We start from the raw sequence: 21,910 nt of genomic DNA, 5'->3' as shown, positions 1-21,910 counted from the left end.
AAAAATAGAAAATAGAAAAAAAACGCTAAATGACACCATGCTTCACATCGAACCCAGCAGGCTAGGTCACTAATATAGCATCCACACATTCAAAGGAGTGCCCTGTAATGTGGGATCAAATTAATCAAAGCTTTATTTCCCTGCTTGTGGTGGCCCTATGATGGTGGGGCTACCACCAATAGCTGTAAAGGAGAGTTTGGAGCTGCAGAAGACCCACAGCTCCCCCCAAGGAAAGCCAGACCCATTTTCAAAGAGTACTGACCCTAGGTATGGAGGGTCTAGAAAACAACGACCAACCCAGGATTTGCTTTAGTCCCTCAAGCACTCCAAATACTGGAGCAGGATCTCTACCACTGGGTGTGTGGTTCTGTGCCCTCTAGGTTCTGACTTTATGGCTGCAGGCTGTGTGGCCTAAAGATGGTTAAAAAGGCTCAGACACATGAAATATTGGAAAATGCTTTATTTAAACGTGTTAATTCAAAATGGTGATGACAATGCTTTGTTTAAAGAGTTGTTAATACCAATATCAATCCTTATTCCTGATAGGTTACACTGTTTATTTTTGATGATAACACCTTATTACAATTCCTGGATACTTATAACTGCAGAAGGGCATGCCATACTTTTTTGTTGGTAATGCAGGGAAGTTATGCCTGATTACTGATAATATGGGCACATGATTCCAATGCTTGACCATTCCTAATATGTGCCGAGGGATTATGGTTACAGAAGTCGGTGATGGGATGACGTACCACTGTACCAATCTTGAACTGGGACAACATTGACCTAATTTTAACTTTACACTTCCATATATGGTTATGTGCTGTATTGTATATGGATGGAGTTTACTGTGAATTTGGAGGCCATGACCCTTTAGGGATCAAATGTAATGTTGCAAAGGTATTTCCACCAGCCTTATGTATATTTGAAAATTACTGCATAGTATTTAGTAGTGTGTGTGTGTGTGTGTGTGTGGGTGTGTGTGTGTGTGTGTGTGTGTGTGTGTGTGTAAGTAATGAAGGTATTTGACTGGACAATTATTTATTTAGGTGTTAATATTGCTTGCCAGTGAATGGTGATTACTAGCCCACAGATCTGGTGCATTGTTCACAAATCTCTGAATGGCCTAGGTCCCAGCTACCTATCAGATTCATATACCAAATATCTGCCACCTAGGTCCCTCCGATCAGGATCCAAATCTTTACTTCTTACTCCGCTCTATAAAAAATCTCTCCTGAGTGGTAAAGCTTTCTTCCTCCTAGCTTCTTCTTATTGGAACCAACTCCCCATTCATCTGTGTCAATGTCCAGATCATTGGAAGTTCAGAAGGCTGCTAAAAACCTAATTGTTCTGATTCGCTCCTCTTCTATGGTTGGCTGTAGTAACCTATAGAGTGGAGATAACCCTGACCAGGTGATTCGGGCGCTTTATGAATGAATAAATATCAAATATAACACCACCTCCCCTGAGTAGGTCTTGGACTGCTCTGCTAAGATACCCTGACATATTCAAGCGCTTCAATTGATTGGGTGTTTGGTTACCAGTGGAGTGCAAGTGGCTAATGCGGGCCCATTACTTGTGCAGATCACACAACTAGTGGCCCATATCCTCATAATGGCCAAGGAAGGAATTACCCCAGAGAATACTTAAAAGGGCTGCTGTGCATCCAATGGTTGGTGTGTGACTGGCAGCCAGTCTCCCATAGGCTTTGGGACATCACCTTTAGTGTAGATCACTTGCTGAAAGAGTGCTATACCTGCCCTGAAGCTCTTATAAACCTGTCTGCCTCTCTGCTGAGAGAAGGCAGGAGCCTCCCTACCTTGCAGAAGGAGAGACTGTCCAGGAAGAAGCGACGATCAGCACATCCCCTGTAGCTATGCGTTTCTCAGAGACAACTGGGAGGATCCAGGCATCAGAAGAACCCACCAGACTCTCTCTGTGGTTCCAGGTGAGAACCGCAACAGTGCAATTTCCAAGGTCTGTTTGGGCCTGCAATTGCATGTTGTGATCAACCTGTGCGGGAATGCAACTGCCATAGTTGTGATTACCAGCGGTTAATGAAACAGCCGGACTTGTGACCAGTTCATGCATGGTTGCAACTGCCAATGTGCTGGCATGCAGCAGCTGAAGCCGTGATCAACCGGTGAGGGGCTGCAACTGCCAAAAATGTTCTGGCCTTTGAAGGGATGCATCAGCCAAATTCATCACTATCCCTTGTGGTGGCTGCATCTGAGAAGTGCTGCCAGACCCTGTCTGGGTGTTTCGCCATGGACCCGCCGGCCCCAGATGGGCCAATCATTAGACGCTGAGACTCAGGATACTTATTGTCCATGCTGGCCGGACTATGTCCCATCAGGACCGCCATCTCCTGCAAACCAGAACACTTGATGTAGGTGCACCACAAAACACGGTCCACAGTCCAATACAGGAGACCCTCGAGGACAGCTTATCAGTGCACCCTCACTCGTTCATGGTGCTGGGCAGGGCAAGCAGGGCATGAGAAGACTAAATCCACCCAAAACATGTGAGAGGCTAGAAAGACTGGGCACACACTGCTTTGGTGGGATTTAAACTCAACCTGTGCTAGAATTGTGTTACTCCTGCTATCCGAAAGAGGGGACCACCCGGAACCGGAGCTAGAGCCAGGAGACAGTGGGGCTATGAAAGGAGTGTGGTGGGTGCTACACCTGAGAAGACCCCAAAAATACTAAATTGTGTCAGTTGCTATTATTGCGTAGCATTAAGTACCACTGTGTAATAAAGTACTTACCCCCCCCCCAAAAAAAATCAGGCATTAGGTTCTTGATTGTTGAATTCGGAGCTCGAGCTCCCGAATTATACCCCACTGAGAAGCCAGTGACTGCTTGCCCAGGTTGTCCTAGTGTGGAAAGATTTGTACCTGACCCAGTTTGCAAAGCCATAGTGTGACGGGCGCCAAGACATCCTATGCCAACAATCTAAACCCCCAGAGTTGAGGTCCAGTAGCGCCTACCTGGCCTGTGCCCACAATTGATTCTGATACAGACATATTGGGATCACGAGTCCCACTGCAAACACCTCACTAGCACATTTTTCCTGGTTTTCAATTTAGTCTGGTCAAACCTGATGGCGTTTGCTGCGAGGTTAAATGCCTGATAAATATCAAAATCCGCACAAGTCCCAAATTCAGGGCACAATTGAAATTGCTGCTACTTATCGCATCCAGTAAACACCGACCTTCAGGGTTTCATGATGTACTGAGTACGATAAATTACCCACCGATACCGGGAACCAATATTTGTGGCCTGTGTGACCCCCTACGAGCCACGGTTGTATGGCCTCAATTAAGACGACACAGCTTTTTACAACCATCAGAGACTGTAGCGCCTAGAGTCCACCGATGAGTCTCGGAGGGTAACCTCAATAGCTGCTGATGCTTTTGTGAGTACATGCCCAGCAAATTCAGGTTCACTTTGCAATCACTGTCAACAATGTTCCCACATCGTGCTTGCAGTGTTGCACCGAAAAAAAACGAAAACAAAAAAAACCAGAACAATGAATCGGGGTGAAAAAAGGAGCAGCGACTTGACATATGTGCAGGTTTTTGTCAACGAAAGACAAATGACACGAATGGCTTCTGCACACTGATTGCACGTTTCGTGCTTTTAACACGGGTGATAACTCTGAAGTTGAACGCCACTTATCCTTGCTGATAATCTTCCTCTAGAGGGTTTAAATATTAATTTAACACCACATAAAACAGGCCACCTTTGCACCAGCCTTCTCCAGCCCTGGATCGCGATGGCGGACTTTGCAGACATCTTGAAAGCCGCTGGTGGCTTTGGGCGCTTTCAGAAAGGACTGGTGGTGATCCTGTCCATTGCAAACCTTCTAAATGCCTTCCACCTATTTGGGCAGGTGTTCATGGGAATCTCCGTGCCCCACCACTGCAACACCGACTGGATCCTCGCCATTAACCCAAACCTGACCACCGAGCAGCAGCTGAACCTCACCGTTCCCAGAGCCGCGCGCGGGTCTTACGAGGAATGCTCCATGTACACTCCTGTGGACTGGGATATTGACTCCATCCTCGAGTACGGCCTGAACGCCACTCAAAGGTGCCAACATGGATGGGTGTATGACACAACAGAACATAAATCAACTCTGATCACTGAGGTTTGTGGTGCTAGAGTATTTAAATGCTCTTTTGAGTGTTGATCGGTTGTTTTTTGCTTAGACAGAGGGCAACAATGCAAGAGATGCTTTTAAAGCCTGCTGTGTCTTTCTCCTGCTGTTCCTTTAAAGTCACCCTCCCCTTGACTGAGCACACATTGAGCCTTCTTGTGTGAGTGAAGTGAACACCGAGAGCTTTTCAACCTGTCAACAGCACTTAATAACTTGTGAGGGTAAGACAGGGTGCGGGATCTGAATAAGGCACAGGATGCCCCTGCCCAGTAATATGAAACACATTAACTCTTTGTGAATGGGAGACAAATGACGAACTCTATTTTAAATCTCGACACTCAAAAATATTCATTGAATGTTTGCAAGTGCATATGTTAAAGTTTATTTTCTAAATGCACGATTTGAAAAGTAATTTTTATGATGAATCTAGTCTTAATCGAACACTTATTAATAATACACTTGAAACAATGTTTATTAGACATTTAGAAGCGTGTGTTTTCTTTAATGTAGGTTAGTTGTGCCACATTTTTGCAGAGAGACCATAGATAGGCTTAACGGGGTAGCATCTCCTGGACCAGAGCCCATCTTGCCCGTAGAGCCGCCCGCGGTTCCTTTTGAAAATGCCGCACAATCCAGTAACTCAAACCCTTCTAGGGGCCCCCTTGGAAATGGGAAGATAGTGGGGGTTGTGGGTCCTAGATATCCCGTCCTCAAAAGGAAAAGAATCATAAGCAGTGTAAGGGGTGGACGTGCCAAACCTCCCAAAAAGTTTAAAGCAAAAAATCTCATGGAAGGGGAGGATCTCTTGGGGTTAGGGAGGAAAAGTTTACTGAATCCGTCTCAAGGGAGTAAGTACCCAGTTTACCAACCACACTAACTCAGCAGAACATGTGCATGGCAGCATGGAGTCTGCCCCTGTTACAGGCCTCTTATCCCCGAGTCCCTTCATTTCCCAGATTGAGAAATTAGTGAAATCCTTGATCCTTCCAGTGTTGGAAAGGGTGAAGGTTGTGGCAGAGAGGCTAGATAGATTTGAGCAGGCCACTCTGGATAACTTTTTTTTCACTCAAATCCCTAATTAAATTGCATGCTAAGAACCCCCAAGTAGAGAGTGAGCAGACTAGATACATGGGGAGGGTTCCAGCTCTCGGTGTGGTACAGGTGCCAGCAACCCCTGAATTAGATCGGACACCTCAGATAGGCCAGGCGGCTGTAGTAACAGCCGGACCCCCTATCTGTGTGCAGTCAGCTAGTTCCACTGACGCTAAAATAATGGGGCAACCTTCTGTTAGTTCTTCCTCCATTGTACCGAATCCAACGGGGCAGAAAAATACCCGCCCCAGGGCACCAAGACAGAGAGATGACCAAAATCTTCTCCCAGCCAATCAAAGGAGATCCAGCTATAGCCCTGCGCCAACCACCCAGCAGACCCCTCAGGCCCCAAATGAGGTTTTTAGAGCTCCCTATGTTAATCTCCCACCAGAGTGTCAGCCGTACGTTGTTGTGCTAACTAGTGTCCCGCCCTTGAAGGTTGACCAACATGAATCTCACCAGGAGCTTAAGAACAAAACCATGCATTGGTTAAGAAATAATAGACCCCTCCCAAGTGAGTTGGATGGTCAGATTCTTCATGTTAGAAGGGTGGGGTGGGTTGGCAATAGAACCAAAGACTGTCAGGGGGATTGCATTGTGGTAAATTTTAAGGATGTAAGGGTTGTGCGGTCTATTTGTAATCAGCAGGTAGGATATGTTGGTGCAGGAATAGGTACAGTCGATCTGAGCTATTTCTATGCTAGAGTACAAGGCCCCATGAATGCCTGCCACTAGTTCAGGGGAGGTAGGCAGGACGGCGTCTTTCCCAATAACTATCCTGACCTCATGGCTTACCTACCTATTGTAGGTTCAAGGGGGATATGGGAGGTCAAATGGCTATTGACGTGGTGCCCATCCTTGGGATACCGTTACATTCCCAAATTTGGTGATTGTGCCTAAGTCCAGTAATCTGGGTTTAGCAAGTTTAGAAAGTGCACCTTCTGGCCCTCTGGTTTCCACTGGAAGATCTTTAACCTCTAGTACCCCTATGCACCATGCCAGGCTGTTGCCAGTGTGTGAACCCTGTACACACACAGACTGGTAATGGGAGGTCCGTGAGTGAGGGTTTACTGGTAGTGACCCCGCGGAGGGTCGGCCTTCCTAAGTACAATCCCCAAGTGGAGCCAGCTGTGGCGGATCCAGCTTTTAGGATTCTCAGTTGGAATATCGCGGGTATTTCCCGGAAGTTAGATCTACCTGATTGGATTACCCAAGTGGGGGCGTATTCAATCTGCATGGTACGCTCTGCTGCAGCGGCAGCCAATGGCAACACAGATGTAAAAGGATCATACTACACTGGGTGTTGGTGATTAGCCCAGCTTTGCTTAAATTAGAGCCTGACACCTGCATGTGGCTTAAAAATCCTTACAGTAGGCACTCAAAATATGGGTTTTCTGTTCCTGTTGAGCAAATTACCTCTTTGTCTTTTAAACCACCTTTCAGCCATACCTCAGTGACACACTTGGAATTTAAATAATATATGTGAAGTTACTGTACTGTGATTTAGGATTAGATTTATCACTTGGGTATTGAAAAGGCCTGTGTAAAGGAACTTCAATCTTCAATGTATTCTGACTACTTTTAGCTTATGGTTCAATGGTGTGTACTTTATTTGAATGCAACTGCCCACCCTTGGATTGGGAGTTGTATCTTAGGAGCTAGCAACCTTTGGCACATTCCTGAGATACCCAATGAACTATCTGGATTGGTTTATAATACAACAAAAGCTTAACATTGTATTTATCAAAAACTAATAACTTAAAAAGTCTTACTGTTTATCTAGTACCTAATCGATGTCCAAGGACCAGTTGAATTTGCCTTTCAGTTGTCTGGGCAGTAGAATAAAATGCACTTGTTTGGCACTTGTGAAGGTCTTGCTGCAGCGCCACCTAGTATATAGGTGGGATAAGACCTCCAGAAAGTGAAAATGCAACATCCCTTTACCATTCTCTCTCTATCTGTATATACACAATCTTACCTTGTATCTTATTTTGTCAATCTGGGTAGTTCTGTCATCTCCATACTTACAAAATTACATTATACAACTGGAAATGCTTCAGATATAATTCCCAGGCTATGGCTCTTCACCAGCCATGAATATGTGTGTCAGGCTGACTAATTAGGACATTAAAGGCTGTTTTAGTCCTCCTTCTATTACTTTTGCCCAATTATATGTAGATGTTTCTGTATGTGCTCTCTTGGGTAGAGAATCAACATTGATGTTGGTCTTAACAGGGCAATACAAAATCTGGAAATTATACAAGGATAAAGTAATGAGTCATCTGTAGCATCGGAGTAGCACCAAGAATTTGGAACTCTCTTCCACATTCCATCAGGAAAATCCCTCTTCTAGCACGCTTCAAAAATGAGACCAATACCTTCCTCATGGGTAAATTACTCGCCTAAGTCCTGCCCGCAACCACCCCATTGAGCGGGACTACCCTATGACTACCACTTTCCCATATCACCAACTGCCCACGACGAGGACATATCAATCAATCAATCATAGAATTTATAAAGCGCTCTACGTACCCGTGAGGGTTTCAAGGCGCTGAGGGGGGTGGGGGGTGCTGCTGTTACTAATCGAAGAGCCAGGACTTGAGGAGTCTTCTGAAGGTGAGTAGGTCTTGGGTCTGTCGCAGGTAGGGAGGGTGTTCCAGGTCTTGGTGGCGAGGTATGAGAAGGATCTTCTATCAGAGGTCTTTCGTTGGATGCGGGGAACGACGGCGAGGGTGAGGTTAGCGGAGTGGAGCTGACGGGTGGGGGTGTAGAATCTGAGTCTATTGTTCAGGTAGGCTGGTCCGGTGTCGTGGAGTGCCTTGTGAGCGTGGGTAAGAAGCTTGAAAGTGATCCTCTTGTCCACGGGGAGCCAGTGAAGGTTTCTCAGGTGGTGGGGGATGTGGCTGCTGCGGTGTACGTCGAGGATCAGCTGGGCGGAGGCATTTTGGATGCGTTGGAGGTGTCGTAGGTCTTTTGCTGGTATGCCTGTGTAGAGTGCGTTGCCGTAGTCTAGCCTGCTGCTGACGAGGGCCTGTGTCACTGTTCTACTTGTTTCTGTCGGGATCCATTTGTGGATCCTACGGAGCATGCGGAGTGTGTTGTAGCAGGAGGCGGAAACTGCGTTGACCTGTTTAGACATAGCGAGGGAGGAGTGGAGGATGAAGCCCAGGTTGCGTGCATGGTCGGTCGGTGTCGGTGGGGTTCCTAGTGAGGTAGGCCACCAGAAGTTGTCCCAGGCGGAGGGGGTGGGTCCGAGGATGACATTTGGAACCTTTGTTTTTGCTTCTGACTCTGACGGTGATTGTAACCATACATGTTGATCTTGTTTGTCTCTGCACTTTAAACCTTTTGCTTGTTCAACAATGTATACTGTGTAAAGCGCTCTGATACCCTTACAGGTCATGTTCCAGCTCAGGATTGACCATAGACTTACACATAATACTCATGCTAACGGCATTGCAGGTTCCTGCTACTTTATCATGGGCCTTCTGAGGAGGATTTTTCCTCTCTTGCCATCTTCTACCAAAAAACCCTAATTCAGGCCCTGATATTGAGCAGACTGGATTATTGCAATTCTCTATTGTTTTTGGCCAATGAGAGTGCCATTAACACCTTGGCTGCTAAGGCAATTCCCCTCCTGTGCTGGAAATTGCTATTTTACATTATTTTATGACGAGCTGGGCTCGTCATCAGCACACGACCACTGTGCACCATGACGAGCCCAGCTCGTCATCAGCATCGAAAGGGTTAATAAACTTCAAGTGGTGCAGAATACCGCTGCTCGACTTATAAGCAATGTCCCATGTAGGACATCCTCTGGGCCTCTTCTTAAACAGCTTCATTGGCTTCCCATAAAGAAAAGGGTACAATTTAAAATAGGCTGCATCATTTATAAGGCCTGTAATGGCAAGGGCCCCAAGTATCTCTCTAACAAACTTTCTCCCTATTCAGTCACACGCAATCTCAGGTCCAGCAAGGAGCGTTGGCTAGCTGTTCCTAGAATAAATAAAGCGCGTAGTGGTGGCAAATCTTTTTCCTACCTGGCTCCAAGATTTTGGAATAGTTTGCCTTCTTCGCTACGTCTGGGACAAAATTTGTCTCAATTTAGAAAAATGTTAAAAACTCATCTTTTCTAAAAATATTAACATAAAATCCTCTTCCTGAATTAGGTTGTTTCTCCGTCCGAAGCGCCGAGATACCCTCATGGGTGATTCAGCGCTATATAAATAAATAAATATCAAATATATCAAATATCAAATATAAAACACAAAAAAAAATAAAAATAAAAACGAAGCTCTTGTCAGCACATACATTGACAATTCTACCTGTGACCTTCGAGGTGGTCATGGAAGATCTTACTTAAGGTGTACTTGGTTGCTAAAAACTCTAGTTTATGAATTGGGTAGACCTATGGAATAGCCTGGAAGAAAGCACTTCGGTAACGCCAAGAAAAGTCCTGATAAAAAACTTTAAGGATCACCATCTCAATTTACTCCAGAGGGTCCCCAGGAGAGGCACACTTACTACATCCTTTCGAGATGTCAAATCCCAATACCTCCTAGAACCTAGCATTGATGACATACAGCCCTCCCTAGCTAAAAAACTCTACATGTAGTGCAGTTCAGGCATGGCGTACTCCCCTTACGTGCTGTCACCTATAAGCGACGAAGATTGTCCGTCTTGCATATACTGCATGGAGACCGACTTGCATGTGTTGTTTTTCTGCTCTACCTACAAGGCTACAAGGGCTCGTTGGTTAAGACAGCTTTTTAGGAACCTTGGAACTTCCCATTGCCTACAGGCCTATAGAATCCTGAAATATGACATTGACATGCCAATTGTTTATTCTGTCTCCCGTTACTTGTTCTCAATGTGGTGTGCTCGCTGTGCAGTTCTAAAGAAAGTAGAAGTTTAAACTGCCCTCCCTCTGCACTTTCCAAAGACCCAGGACACCGCATTTTAATTAGTGTGATCTTATGCGACTTTGTATTTTATGATCGAGATACCTAATGCCTTCCAAGCTATTTAATATTTAATCTTTTTAACTTTTTAGATATTTTTATATTTTCTCATGAGTATACAAACATTTTATATAGATAAATCGTAATTAATTTGTAATTGTTTCATATGTGCTTTTAAGGTCTTGTAAGGCCGAAATAAAGTATCTTTTGACTGACTGACTGAATTGGGTAGTTTTCAGAGACATACAGCTCCCTGCTTGGGAAGGCATGCAAGCCTTTTTGATATTAAGCCACAAAGTCCATCTTTACTAGGGTCATCATGGAAATTGTAATGTAACAATCTATCATCATAAGCCAACATTATTGCTGTTGTAGCTTCAAAATCAACAGATTGAAAACTTGTTGACATTGTTCAGTCCATTTGTAGAGACACGTTTCAATTACTTTGTAATAAGGTGTTTCAGATTTCTAATAATAATTCACCTTCTTTCTGGTGTTAAGTCTGTAAATGGATGGAGTACTTTGGAATCCTGGTGCAAATCTTCTTTAGTACCCACAAAACCTAACACAATTTGCAACTTTGAAGAAGAGTATTGCATATGTTTTTATGGCTTCCACATTGGTAGGGTCAAAGTCTGTCTTTTGCAGATAATGTGTCCAGTGTTTTTGAGACTGCTTCTGTGAAGTTGGCCCTTAGCCAAGAATAACTTTAGACTCATGTTTGAGTAATACCAGCACTTTCAACAATCTATGGCTGTGATATTCCTGAGTTCTGCCACACACCATGATGTCACCAATATGCACCACCATTTCCAAAACATTCATGTTGCCTACAGCCTTACTATCAATTGCTGGAATGTAGCTACAGCCCAATAGTGAAAAGTTAAACAAATATTATATAAAGATGTATACTTGTATAAATACTTATATAAATGATATCTTACAAGCCGAAGTCTAGCATGCCATTGGGTGATGGAAAGGGGTCTCCGGTCTTTTCCAAGTTGCTGCTATTGCCATTTGGCTGCTCCCAGGCATCGCCACATAATGGAGCGATACCGCTGTGTTTGGTATTTCAGACTGGGATTCTGCATGCCCAGAATAGTGTGTTCTATGGTGTCTGAGTTTGGGTAACCCAGGATCAGTTTTATATCTTTCCAAAACAGTTGAATAGAGGGGCAGTCCCACCAGATATGACAGAAGTCTACCAGCAGCCCACTACCCTTCCAGCATTTATCTGAAGTATTAGGGAATATTTGTGCAGTTTCTGGGGGTGAAGATACCATTCGTACATAATTTTATAATAGGCTTCTCTTAAAAACATAGAGCGATTGTATTTGGTAATGTCCTTATATAGGGAGCACCATTGTTTCTCCCTTAAGAGGGTGGTAAGGATAGTGTCCCAACATTTTCGGTGTTGTGGAGCCAACTGGGTGCTCACCTCCAGGATAAGGGAATACAAGAATGATATTCAGCCCTTAGATGTAATACCTGATTGTACAAATCTCTCAATTGGGAGCAGGTCTCTAGTCGCGGCCAGCCGCACCTGACGTTGCACCCAATGTTTGAGCTGCAAATAATGATAGTCTCTGTGGGTGACAACTTAAACAGCCCTACACACTCTGCAAAGGTAAGTATTTCTCCCCTCTTGTAGAGGTCAGATATCATGAAACAATCACCTGTCCACCATCTATCAAAGGGCCCCTCCTGAAGTGCCGGGGGGAAGGCCGTGTGAAAGTGGATGGGGGTATAAGGGTTGGAAAGGTCTCAGTGAGGTTGTCCCATACTTGAAGGGTTGTGGCCGTGGGGGTGCTGGGGTGAACGTTAGGTGGCCTGTCCCATTTCTGTTTCCATGGAATGTCCCATATGGTTCTGCTTGCTATCTGCCGATCCATATGGAGCCAATGTTTCTCAGCGGCTTTGAGGGACCATTCAGTCAGCACTCGTAAATACTAATTTGCAGCCTTGAAAAAGCCCGTGGAGGGCGAAACGCGCGTCGGCTGTGATGATGTGGCAAGAAAGTAATCAATAAACAAGAACTCTAAGAACTAATGGACTCTGTACTATCTGAATACTTGTGTAGACTTGAAGAGAATTGAAGTACTGAATTGATTGAATTGAAATTCAATTGGATAAAAGTAACTAGTAGGGATGTGCACTGGTTTAATTATCTCTATTTATGGTTCATGAAATTCTACTACACCTTCTGTGGGTAGATTATCATGACGGAAATTGCTTAAGGGTGAATAAGCATCCTATCAGTTGGGCACTCCCAAAGTGAGTATTTTTGTATTACTGGACAAATTAATACTATGGGAAAAATGCAATATTGATGTGCTGATCATAGTAGCAAATTCACCCTGTCTTTTTGTTGAAGCACTCGTAAATGGGCAGCCCTGTAATACCCAAGAAAGTCAGGTAGGGCCAGCCCCCCCTCCAGACGCGTTTTAATTAATAGTCATTAAGATATGCGAGCCCTTCATCCCTGCCAAATAAATGTAGGGTTTTTTTTAGGTTTATTTTTATTGAGAGTTCATAGGAATTTCAAACATACAACACTATCAAATATAAATACATGTTCCAGAATATTGCAGAGTAAAAGCAGGACAATCATATGAGGCAGTAAAAAAATCACATTGAAATAAAGTGCAAAGTGCTAAATCTATACTACTATTATAAAGGAAGAACTTTGAACCTTTGAGGCGGGTAAACTCGGGAACCACAGCGCCAATCCACACACCAGATACATTGTTGTAATCGTCAGGGTGTGCAGATGGACATAGGCTATATAAACTTAATAAATATACGTTATTTAAAAAATTTACCAAAAAAAAAAGTAGTCCCTTGGAAGAAGCGCCGGCCGCGATGTGCGTGCCCGACGTGAGGAGCGCGGGGAGGAGCGGCGTCCAGGAGAGCGAGGAGGACCGGCGGACATGGCGCGGTGAGGAGCGGCGGACAGGCGGTGAGGAGCGGCGGACAGGCGGTGGAAAGCGGCGGAGAGGCGGTGAGGAGCGGCGGACAGGCAGAGAGGAGCGGCGGACAGGCGAGGAGGAGCGGTGAGCGGCCAATGAGGTAGGTTATTTATTTATTTATTTAGGAGCGGTGAGCAGCGCAAAAATGAAGCAAAAATGAAAATCGTGAGCAAGAGGAAGCAAACAGAGCATTACAACAGTGAGCCAAACGGTGCAGTACAGGAGGAAAAAGTTACGCGTGCAGGTTACAAAAGCGTAGGAAGTAAACATGGAGGTATAGGAGGAAAAAGTGACGTGTGCAGGTAGCAAGAGGAAGCAAACGGAGCATTAAAAAAGTGAGCCAAATTGTGCATTACAGGAGGAAAAAGTTACGTGTGCAGGTTACAAAAGCATACAAAGTAAACATAGAGGTATATTACTGCAATATATGGAGGAAGGCTCCGGGGGACCCACGGACAACGTCGGGGCGGGCGGGGGCCCTGAAGCCTAATTGCTCCCGGACAACATCGGGACGGGCTGCTAGTATCACATAATAGGCACACATAAGCTCTATCAATCTACACTGTCAACCAGATGCAATATGAATTGAAGTACATTAGTAAGACAGTTCAAGATCACAATAAGATAATGTCCAAAGTGCAAAATGCTAAATCTATAAGGGATAAGCAAAATAGCAAAGATTTCTCTACCTGCCTAATACTGTATAAATCTGTAGCAATTATGTAAATCGGCTGAGAATCGCAATAGAAGAAAGTGCAAAGTGCATATTAATAAAGATTTAGCAAATAAACAAAACCCAGCATATTTTCAATAATCCAGGTTCGACATATTTCCATCCAGTCTTCCCCTTAATAATAGTGAATAAGCAATAGGTCCAAATCTCTAGCCTATATCTCAAATAGACTCCAATATTTCTCATACTTTTTATTGAGCCTGATCTTATTGCATATTTTTTCTAATTCTTTAATTTTACGCAATTTCGCTCTCCATGCTTGGAAGGTAGGTACCTTCTCAGTTCTCCAGGATTGTGAGATTAGGGATCTTGCTATCAATGCTGCAATATATAGGCATTCTTCTTATGTAGAGGTAGCAGGGGAGCAACCCAGAACTGCAATAGATGCATCAATCAAAACGGAGGGGTCCAATATGGATCTAAGATAGATCGCAGCGATCGCGCCCCATCCGTCCGCGCCTGGACCGCGCCCAGCGCCAGACCCCCTGCCCCTCGCGCTCCCCAGCCCTCCGCATTACCTACGATGCCGCCACCCTCCTAGCCCTTAACCCCGGTCGCGCCCCCAACTGCGTCCAAGCCGCTCCTGGACACACCCATGGACCTTTCTCCTGCTACTCCTGCAAATTCAGCGGCACCGACAACATCTCCGCTACGACCACACCACAGATTCCCGACCCCAACCACCTACAATGCATCCTTCTCAACACCCGATCGGTGCACAGGCACGCTATTGACCTATGGAACCTACTAGACACCCTCTCTCCAGACGTCGCCTTCCTTACGGAAACATGGATGAATGCTTCCTCCGCACCAGACATCACCATTGCTATCCCTGAAGACTATAAGATCACCCGCAAAGACCGTACCAGCCACACAGGAGGAGGAATCGCTATCGTCCATAAGAAATCTATCCGCATCTCAACCAGCTCTGACGCCAACCTCGCCAACTCCGAACACCTTCACTTCAAGATCCACATCGACCCCAAAACAACACTCAGAGGCACTCTCCTCTACAGACCACCAGGACCCCGCGCAAAATTCAGTGAAGACATCACGGACTTCATCTCTCCACACGCGCTCCCCTCCAAAGACTATATTCTTCTGGGAGACCTCAACTTTCACCTTGAAAAGATAAACGACCACAACACCGCCACCCTCGTGGACAACCTCGCCAACCTCGGACTTAAACAACTAGTCACTTCCCCCACCCACATCGCAGTTCACACACTCGACCCCATCTTCACATCCAGCAATCATGTCTCCTTCAGCCACACTACGGATCTCCTATGGACCGACCACAGCTGCGTTCACTTCACCTACAACAAGCCGAAACCCATCAACCACTCCCAACCTACCCTGCAAAGAAACTGGAACAAAATCACCACGGACCAAATCTCCGCATCGCTCCTTCGAAACTCCCCAGCCCTCTCTTCTAACGCCAACGAAGCCGCCGCCAACCTCACCCTATGGTTATCCAACACCGCCGACACCTTAGCTCCACTGAAAAAACGTCAAAGCAAACCTGGCAGCAAGAAAGCCTCATGGTTCAACAATGATCTCAAGAAGTCCAAGAAACTCTGCCGCTCCCTTGAAAAGGCCTGGAAAAAAGACCCAACCACCAGCACCAAGGATGCCTTCAAAAGCGCCACCCGCACTCACCACCAACTGATCCGAAAAGCCAAGAAAACAGCATTCAAGGATCGACTTGACAACAACGCCCACAACAGCAAGGAACTTTTCAACATCGTCAAGGAATTTTCCAATCCCTCAGCCAACTCCAACGACATCACCCCCTCTCAAACCCTCTGCGACTCCCTAGCCTCTTTTTTCCACAACAAGATTGCAGACATCCACAACAGCTTTGACAACCAACCCGGAAACCAACCCACCCTACCATCTGCTGACCATCTTCCCCCCGTGAACACCCTTAACGCCTGGAACCCAATCTCCACTGAGGACACCATCCGCCTGATGAATTCCATCCACTCAGGATCCCCCACAGACCCATGCCCTCACCACATCTTCAACAAAGCAGACTCCGTCATAGCACCGCACCTCCGAGACGTCATCAACTGCTCCTTCAACTCCGCTACCTTCCCAGAAGACTGGAAACACGCTGAACTCACCGCCCTTCTGAAAAAACCAACAGCGGACCCCACCGAACTCAAAAATTACCGCCCCATCTCGCTTCTTCCATTCCCGGCCAAAGTCATCGAGAAAGCCGTCAACAACCAGCTCGCCGCCTTCCTCGAAGCCAACAAATCCCTCGACCCCTCACAATCTGGCTTCCGAGCAAAACACAGCACTGAGACCGCCCTCATCGCAGCAACAGACGACATTCGAACTCTACTGGACAATGGAGACACAGTCGCCCTCATCCTCCTCGACCTCTCTGCAGCATTCGATACAGTCTGCCACAGCACCCTTCTACAACGCCTCAATAACATCGGAATCCAAGGAAAAGCACTTGAATGGATCACCTCGTTCCTCACCGGAAGAACCCAGAGAGTCCGCCTTCCTCCATTCAAGTCCGAGGCCTCTGAAGTCATCTGCGGCGTACCTCAAGGATCCTCACTCAGTCCCACCCTCTTCAACGTATACATGAGCCCCCTCGCGGCCATCGCACGCCAACACAACCTCAACATCATCTCTTACGCGGATGACACTCAACTGATCCTTTCTCTCACCAATGACCCCAGCACCGCCAAAACTAACCTACACGAAGGAATGAAAGAAGTTGCCGAATGGATGAAACAAAGCCGTCTGAAACTGAACTCAGACAAAACAGAAGTCCTCATCCTAGGCACATCCCCCTCTGCTTGGGACGACTCCTGGTGGCCGGAAGCCCTCGGAAAAGCACCCATCCCGACAGACCATGCACGGAACCTTGGCGTCATCCTGGATTCTTCACTCTCAATGAACAAACAAGTCAGCGCTGTATCCTCTTCCTGCTTCAACATTCTTCGCATGCTCAGAAAAACATTTCGCTGGATCCCCTCCGAAACAAGGAAAACAGTCACCCACGCTCTGGTCACGAGCCGACTGGACTACGGAAACACCCTCTACGCAGGTACCCCCACTAAACTCCAGAAGAAACTCCAACGAATCCAAAACGCCTCAGCCAGGCTCATATTAGACATCCCACGCAACGAACACATCTCTGGTCACCTTAAAGACCTCCACTGGCTACCCGTCAATAAGAGGATCACTTTCCGACTGCTCACCCACGCACACAAATCACTCTACGACATCGGACCAGATTGCCTCAACTCTCGACTGTCCTTCTACACCCCCTCCCGCCAACTACGTTCTTCCAACCAAGCCCTCGCCACTGTACCTCGCATCAACAAGACCACCATGGGAGGCAGATCCTTTTCATACCTGGCTGCTAAAACATGGAACTCACTCCCCGCTTACCTTCGCCTCACCCAGAACCACCTAGCGTTCAGAAAGCAGCTTAAAACGTGGATATTTGACAAATAATCCTCCTCCCCTTCCTAAGCGCCTTGAAACCCTCTGGGTATGTAGTGCGCTATACAAATTTTATGACTTGACTTGACTTGACATCTCAATTTCCTCCCACAAGCTGCTGATTTTTGGACATTCCCAAATAATATGTGTCCAAGTGCCACCGCCCTCCTCTGCATAAAACGGAAGCACCTGTCTTCAATTTGTGGGTATATCTTATGAAGAAAGGAGGGTGTCCCATAAATCAACCCTTTTGAATAATAATGCATGCGCTTAAAATTTTCACCTCTAAATACAGTTGCATTAAATTTATTGATTCTATTCCAGGTTGATTTAAAGACCTGCATATCTTCCCTTTTTCTCCATCTATCCCTGGTTTTTTCATACAACGAAAGAGGCTTGTTTTCGTCAAAGATTTTAACCCAAGCACTGATCTTCCGTTGTACCGGGGAATCCAAAGCTTCACTTATACTTGTTCTAAGGGTCATACTTTTTATATCAAGTTTTTCCAACATGGGTTTTAATCTAATGAATGATCATTTCAGAATTGTATTAGATTGAAGAAGTCCTAATCAATCTCTAACCAAGGTTTCCAACAGTTGCCTCTGATAAAATCTGGGATCTGCACATACCTGTTTTCTTCCCACAGACTTAAAATACTACGCTCTAAAATGCATCTTTCTCCCGTATATATATGGGGCAGCCTAGTTAAATTGTTAAATCATGGAATGCTGTAATATGCTAGAAGTTGAGATTTTTGCTTAAGTACCCATTGAAGGATTTTATAATGTACTTTCTTAGGGTACTTAGTTATTCTTGTGGGATCAGTAATATTATATTCCCTTTAGATCTTTTTCATTAAAAAATTATCTGCCTATTGAGGGTTTGAAAAGAAAAAGCTAAAACTATAATGTGCAAATGTCGCATAATAATTGTAGGATGGTGGATATCTGACTATGGTTACCCCCAAACTTTGTGCCTGGTGTTTAGCTGGTTTGTGACATAGTTGGGCTGGGATCCTGCTATTCAGGGCCCCAGGCTAATTGCTCTCTCCTTAAAATGGACTCCATGTACCTTAGGTGCATCCACAATTGGGACTGGTTCACTTTATAGGCCCCTGTAACAGTGTACCATAGGTACCCAGGGCATAGGTGTAGCCAAGGCCTACCAGGGGCTGCAGCATGTATTGTGCCACCCCTGGCCTGGCCTCCATATTTTGACACAACTGGCTGATCACTCAGCTGGGGTAAGTTGGTGTAATCACCTCTTGCTTAGATATAGTATCCCTATATCTAACCCTAACTGGACATATGTTAACCTATAAGCCATTCCTATGGAAGGCCCCTGCAATCCTGGGGGCAGAGTGCGTGGTTTCATGTGAGATGGGGCTCTAGCATGAGCTGAGCCTGTCTGCAGCTGTCAGGAACAACTCCCTTAGCTGTTCCGGGATATTGCCATACCATATACTCTTAAGTGCATTATAATCCTCGTGGTTATATGCTAACTTTGGTTTGGCTTTATCAAACATGTCGAGTAAGGTGTCATACGATTTGGAATACTATCCCCTCGACAGTTCTGTCGACGGGGAGAGCATTCCACCCTTCTAGAGGGACACAACATGTACATAGCCTTAACCCCGGTTAAAGTTAACCAGAGCCTCAGCATCACAAAATGGATGCTGCCACCACAGACACAAGTCTGACCTCCTGCTGCTGGGAGTCCTTCCAGTGAGGGAGGCTTGGACAAAGGGTTTCCTGCCTTGGGAGGTGCGAGCACCACCCCAGACAGGATTTTGTGTATTGGGTAGGACAGGGCTGAATAGAATCAGACATGCCCGGGGCACACAAGGTGTCCTCGTGCATAAGCCAGTCCAAACCGGTCCTGGGACTTTCCAGACCCAGGCCTGGTGAGGAGCTGGACAAAGGAAAGGGGGTGTAACCGCTCCCCTTCCTGGTCCCACCCAGAGGAGGGACCTAGCAGGTGATCCACCCCTCAGATTGGGAATAAGAGTGGGAGCAGTGCCATAGCACCTCAGATCATCCTGAATCAACTTGAAACTAAGAAGACGACTGGACTTCGACATTCTGCTGCACAGAAGACTGAAGAGCATCTCCCTTGTGGCCTAGGAGTGGCCACCCTGTGAACACAGGCACCATCCAGCAACTCAACGTCTGCTTTGCCGCCGCCTCCCGCCGGAGCCCGAGCCCAAAGCCTGACGAGACCCAGACTCCCAGACTTCTCACAGCCCGATCCACAGTCCCTGCAAAGAAGGGACCCGTGGAGGCACCGAGAGTTGTGGGACCGGACATCTTGGAAGACCCCCAAGAAGCTGACTGCGCAGCACCCAAGGCACCCTCGATGCTGTGCTTTGGGGTTTGAGATGCCCCACAACAGGGCAGCCCTTGCACCGAAGATCAGCCCCCCAGCATCTCCACGATCTGCGTGGGGCCCTTTTGCATCGTGCCACTTGACGCCCCATCCCGGCCACTTGCCACGTGGTCAGCAGCCATCTTGGCGACGAAACCTATGATTTACTCTGCGGGTCTGGTTGCTTTAGACTTGCCCTCGCTCCTGTAAAAAGGAGCATCCACTCTGACCTTGCTGGTCCGAGTGATAAGCATTTTTCACTTCCGTCGTGGCTTGCATTAGCCAAGGCCTGTTTGCTCCGATCAAGTTGGTGACACCGCTATCAGCTAGAACCTTTGCGGGACAACTCGTGATTGACTCCTGGACGTCCTCAACCTCTTCGTGTCCACGTGGCTGCTGAGAGAAGCTACACCTCATCACCTGTTTGCACCCGACATTGCCTGGTTCCAATCTGGTTCCACGGTAGTCACTGGCTAGTGACTTTGAACATTGTCCCCTCGACTTTCAGGTCTTCACCACTTCAGATCCACCCTTGGATCCACCGGAACTCTTCACATCGAGCCGCCTGCAGCATCTTCAGTTCCAAGCACCATCGACCTGCGTGACGAAACCCGACACTACTTCGCACCTGTGCACCCGCTTCCTGTGGGTGAGGTAACTCAGCAACGCCGGTGTTCCCACACTGGTGTACACCTCTAGTGTCTGTGTCTAAAGTTTCATCCTTATAGGTCACTCGGAAGGTTCCTAAAACACTACACCCGAGTCCCGCGGGCCTTTCCCGACTTAGTCACTGCTAGTCCCGATCAGCTCCAGCGATTCCCAAGGCCCTAGGCCTACTTCCTTTTCAATTAGTATCTCTTATACCACTTTCTTAATATATGGTTTGAGTGGCCCCCCGCCCTCATCCATATTGTGCAACTTTTGTGTATTTTAACTGTGTTTTGTTTTAACGCTTGTGCTTCTGTGCTCATAAAGAGTATACTAGGATAGCTGGTCTATAAGGTTGACTTACAACCAATCATCATAAGGGTTGCTTGGCATGGTACAAGGTGATCACTAGAACTAATGAGCATCATATACCAGGCCAACTTCTCACAATAATAATTCCTAATATTTGGAAGAGACAATCCTCCTTCTGCTATAGGACAACTTAAAGTGCAAAATGCGAGTCTCGGTATCTTATTTGACCATCAAAGGAAGAAAACATACTATCTATCTCTTTTAAAAAAGCTGCCTGTAATACACATAGAGCTACACTAAAAAGAAAATTGAATAGTGGGAGGATAGACATGCGAATTAGCGCAACCCAACCTATTTTTGAGAGTGGGAGCTGGTTCTATTGTGTTAACAGATGTTTCACTTTTTTCAGCTACTGGGTGTAATTTAAGTGTGATAGATCTTCTACTTTCTCCATCACATAAACCTCTAAATATCTCTTTGGGCGAGTGTTATATACCTGTCTAAATTCTGTTAATAGGAAATTAGCACAGCAATTACACAGTATAATTTATGTTTTGGACGTATTCATTTTATAACCTCCTATCTTTTAAAAATTTGAAAATATCCTCATGATTTCTGCCTGGGTGTCCGTTTTCGAATCCAAAAAAAGAACAATGTCTTTGGCGTAGAGTTTTATATTTGTCATCCCTTGGACAGGGACCGTATATGCTTTTTTTGTCTAACTGCAATTACTAATGGCTCTATAAATAACGCAAATAAAATCAGGGAAAGAGGACATCCTTGTCTGGTGCCTCTATTTATTTGACATGTCCCTATATTTACAGAGTTAATTAAAATTTGCGTCTCTACACAGTATGGAATTCATCACCCCTGGAAGATGCATATGTTAATCTATATTTTCTATCTCTCCAAAACCTGTGCAAGTATGTTAAGCCAGCTTCTTTAAAAAGAATCACTTTTACGTTATAAACAGGTTATATTGCACCCCCAAAAAAATAGCAAGGTTCACCCCAAACTCATCTCCTAAGTGTCCAAGGTGTGGTTTAGTGGAGGCAGACGATCTACATATGTTTTTTGATTGTGTCCACTTAAGGGTTTTTTGGCAGAATGTGGAGAGGGCACTGGAGGGAATTTTTAAAGTTAAATTGAATCTTAATTTTGCATTAGTTGCTTTCGGTACCGATACCAACCTTACA

The 21,910-nt window shown here is 45.8% G+C and overlaps 1 protein-coding gene across 1 annotated transcript in view; it reads left to right on the top strand.

Annotated features, from left to right (window-relative positions):
• The first annotated feature begins 3,751 nt into the window (after positions 1–3,751).
• LOC147684976 (solute carrier family 22 member 13-like) overlaps positions 3,752–21,910 on the top strand; it is a 334,900-nt gene continuing 316,741 nt past the window's right edge. The window contains exon 1 of the mRNA XM_086940876.1: positions 3,752–4,155. Coding sequence (XP_086797002.1) covers positions 3,781–4,155 — 375 coding nt within the window. The 5' untranslated portion in view covers positions 3,752–3,780. The remainder of the gene's footprint in view (positions 4,156–21,910) is intronic.

Source organism: Lissotriton vulgaris, chromosome 10 (assembly GCF_964263255.1).
Source record: "Lissotriton vulgaris chromosome 10, aLisVul1.2, whole genome shotgun sequence".
NCBI classification, from domain to species: Eukaryota; Metazoa; Chordata; class Amphibia; order Caudata; family Salamandridae; genus Lissotriton; species Lissotriton vulgaris.
The sequence above is the reverse complement of the archived record's forward strand: the minus strand, read 5'-3'. Positions and strand labels throughout refer to the sequence as shown.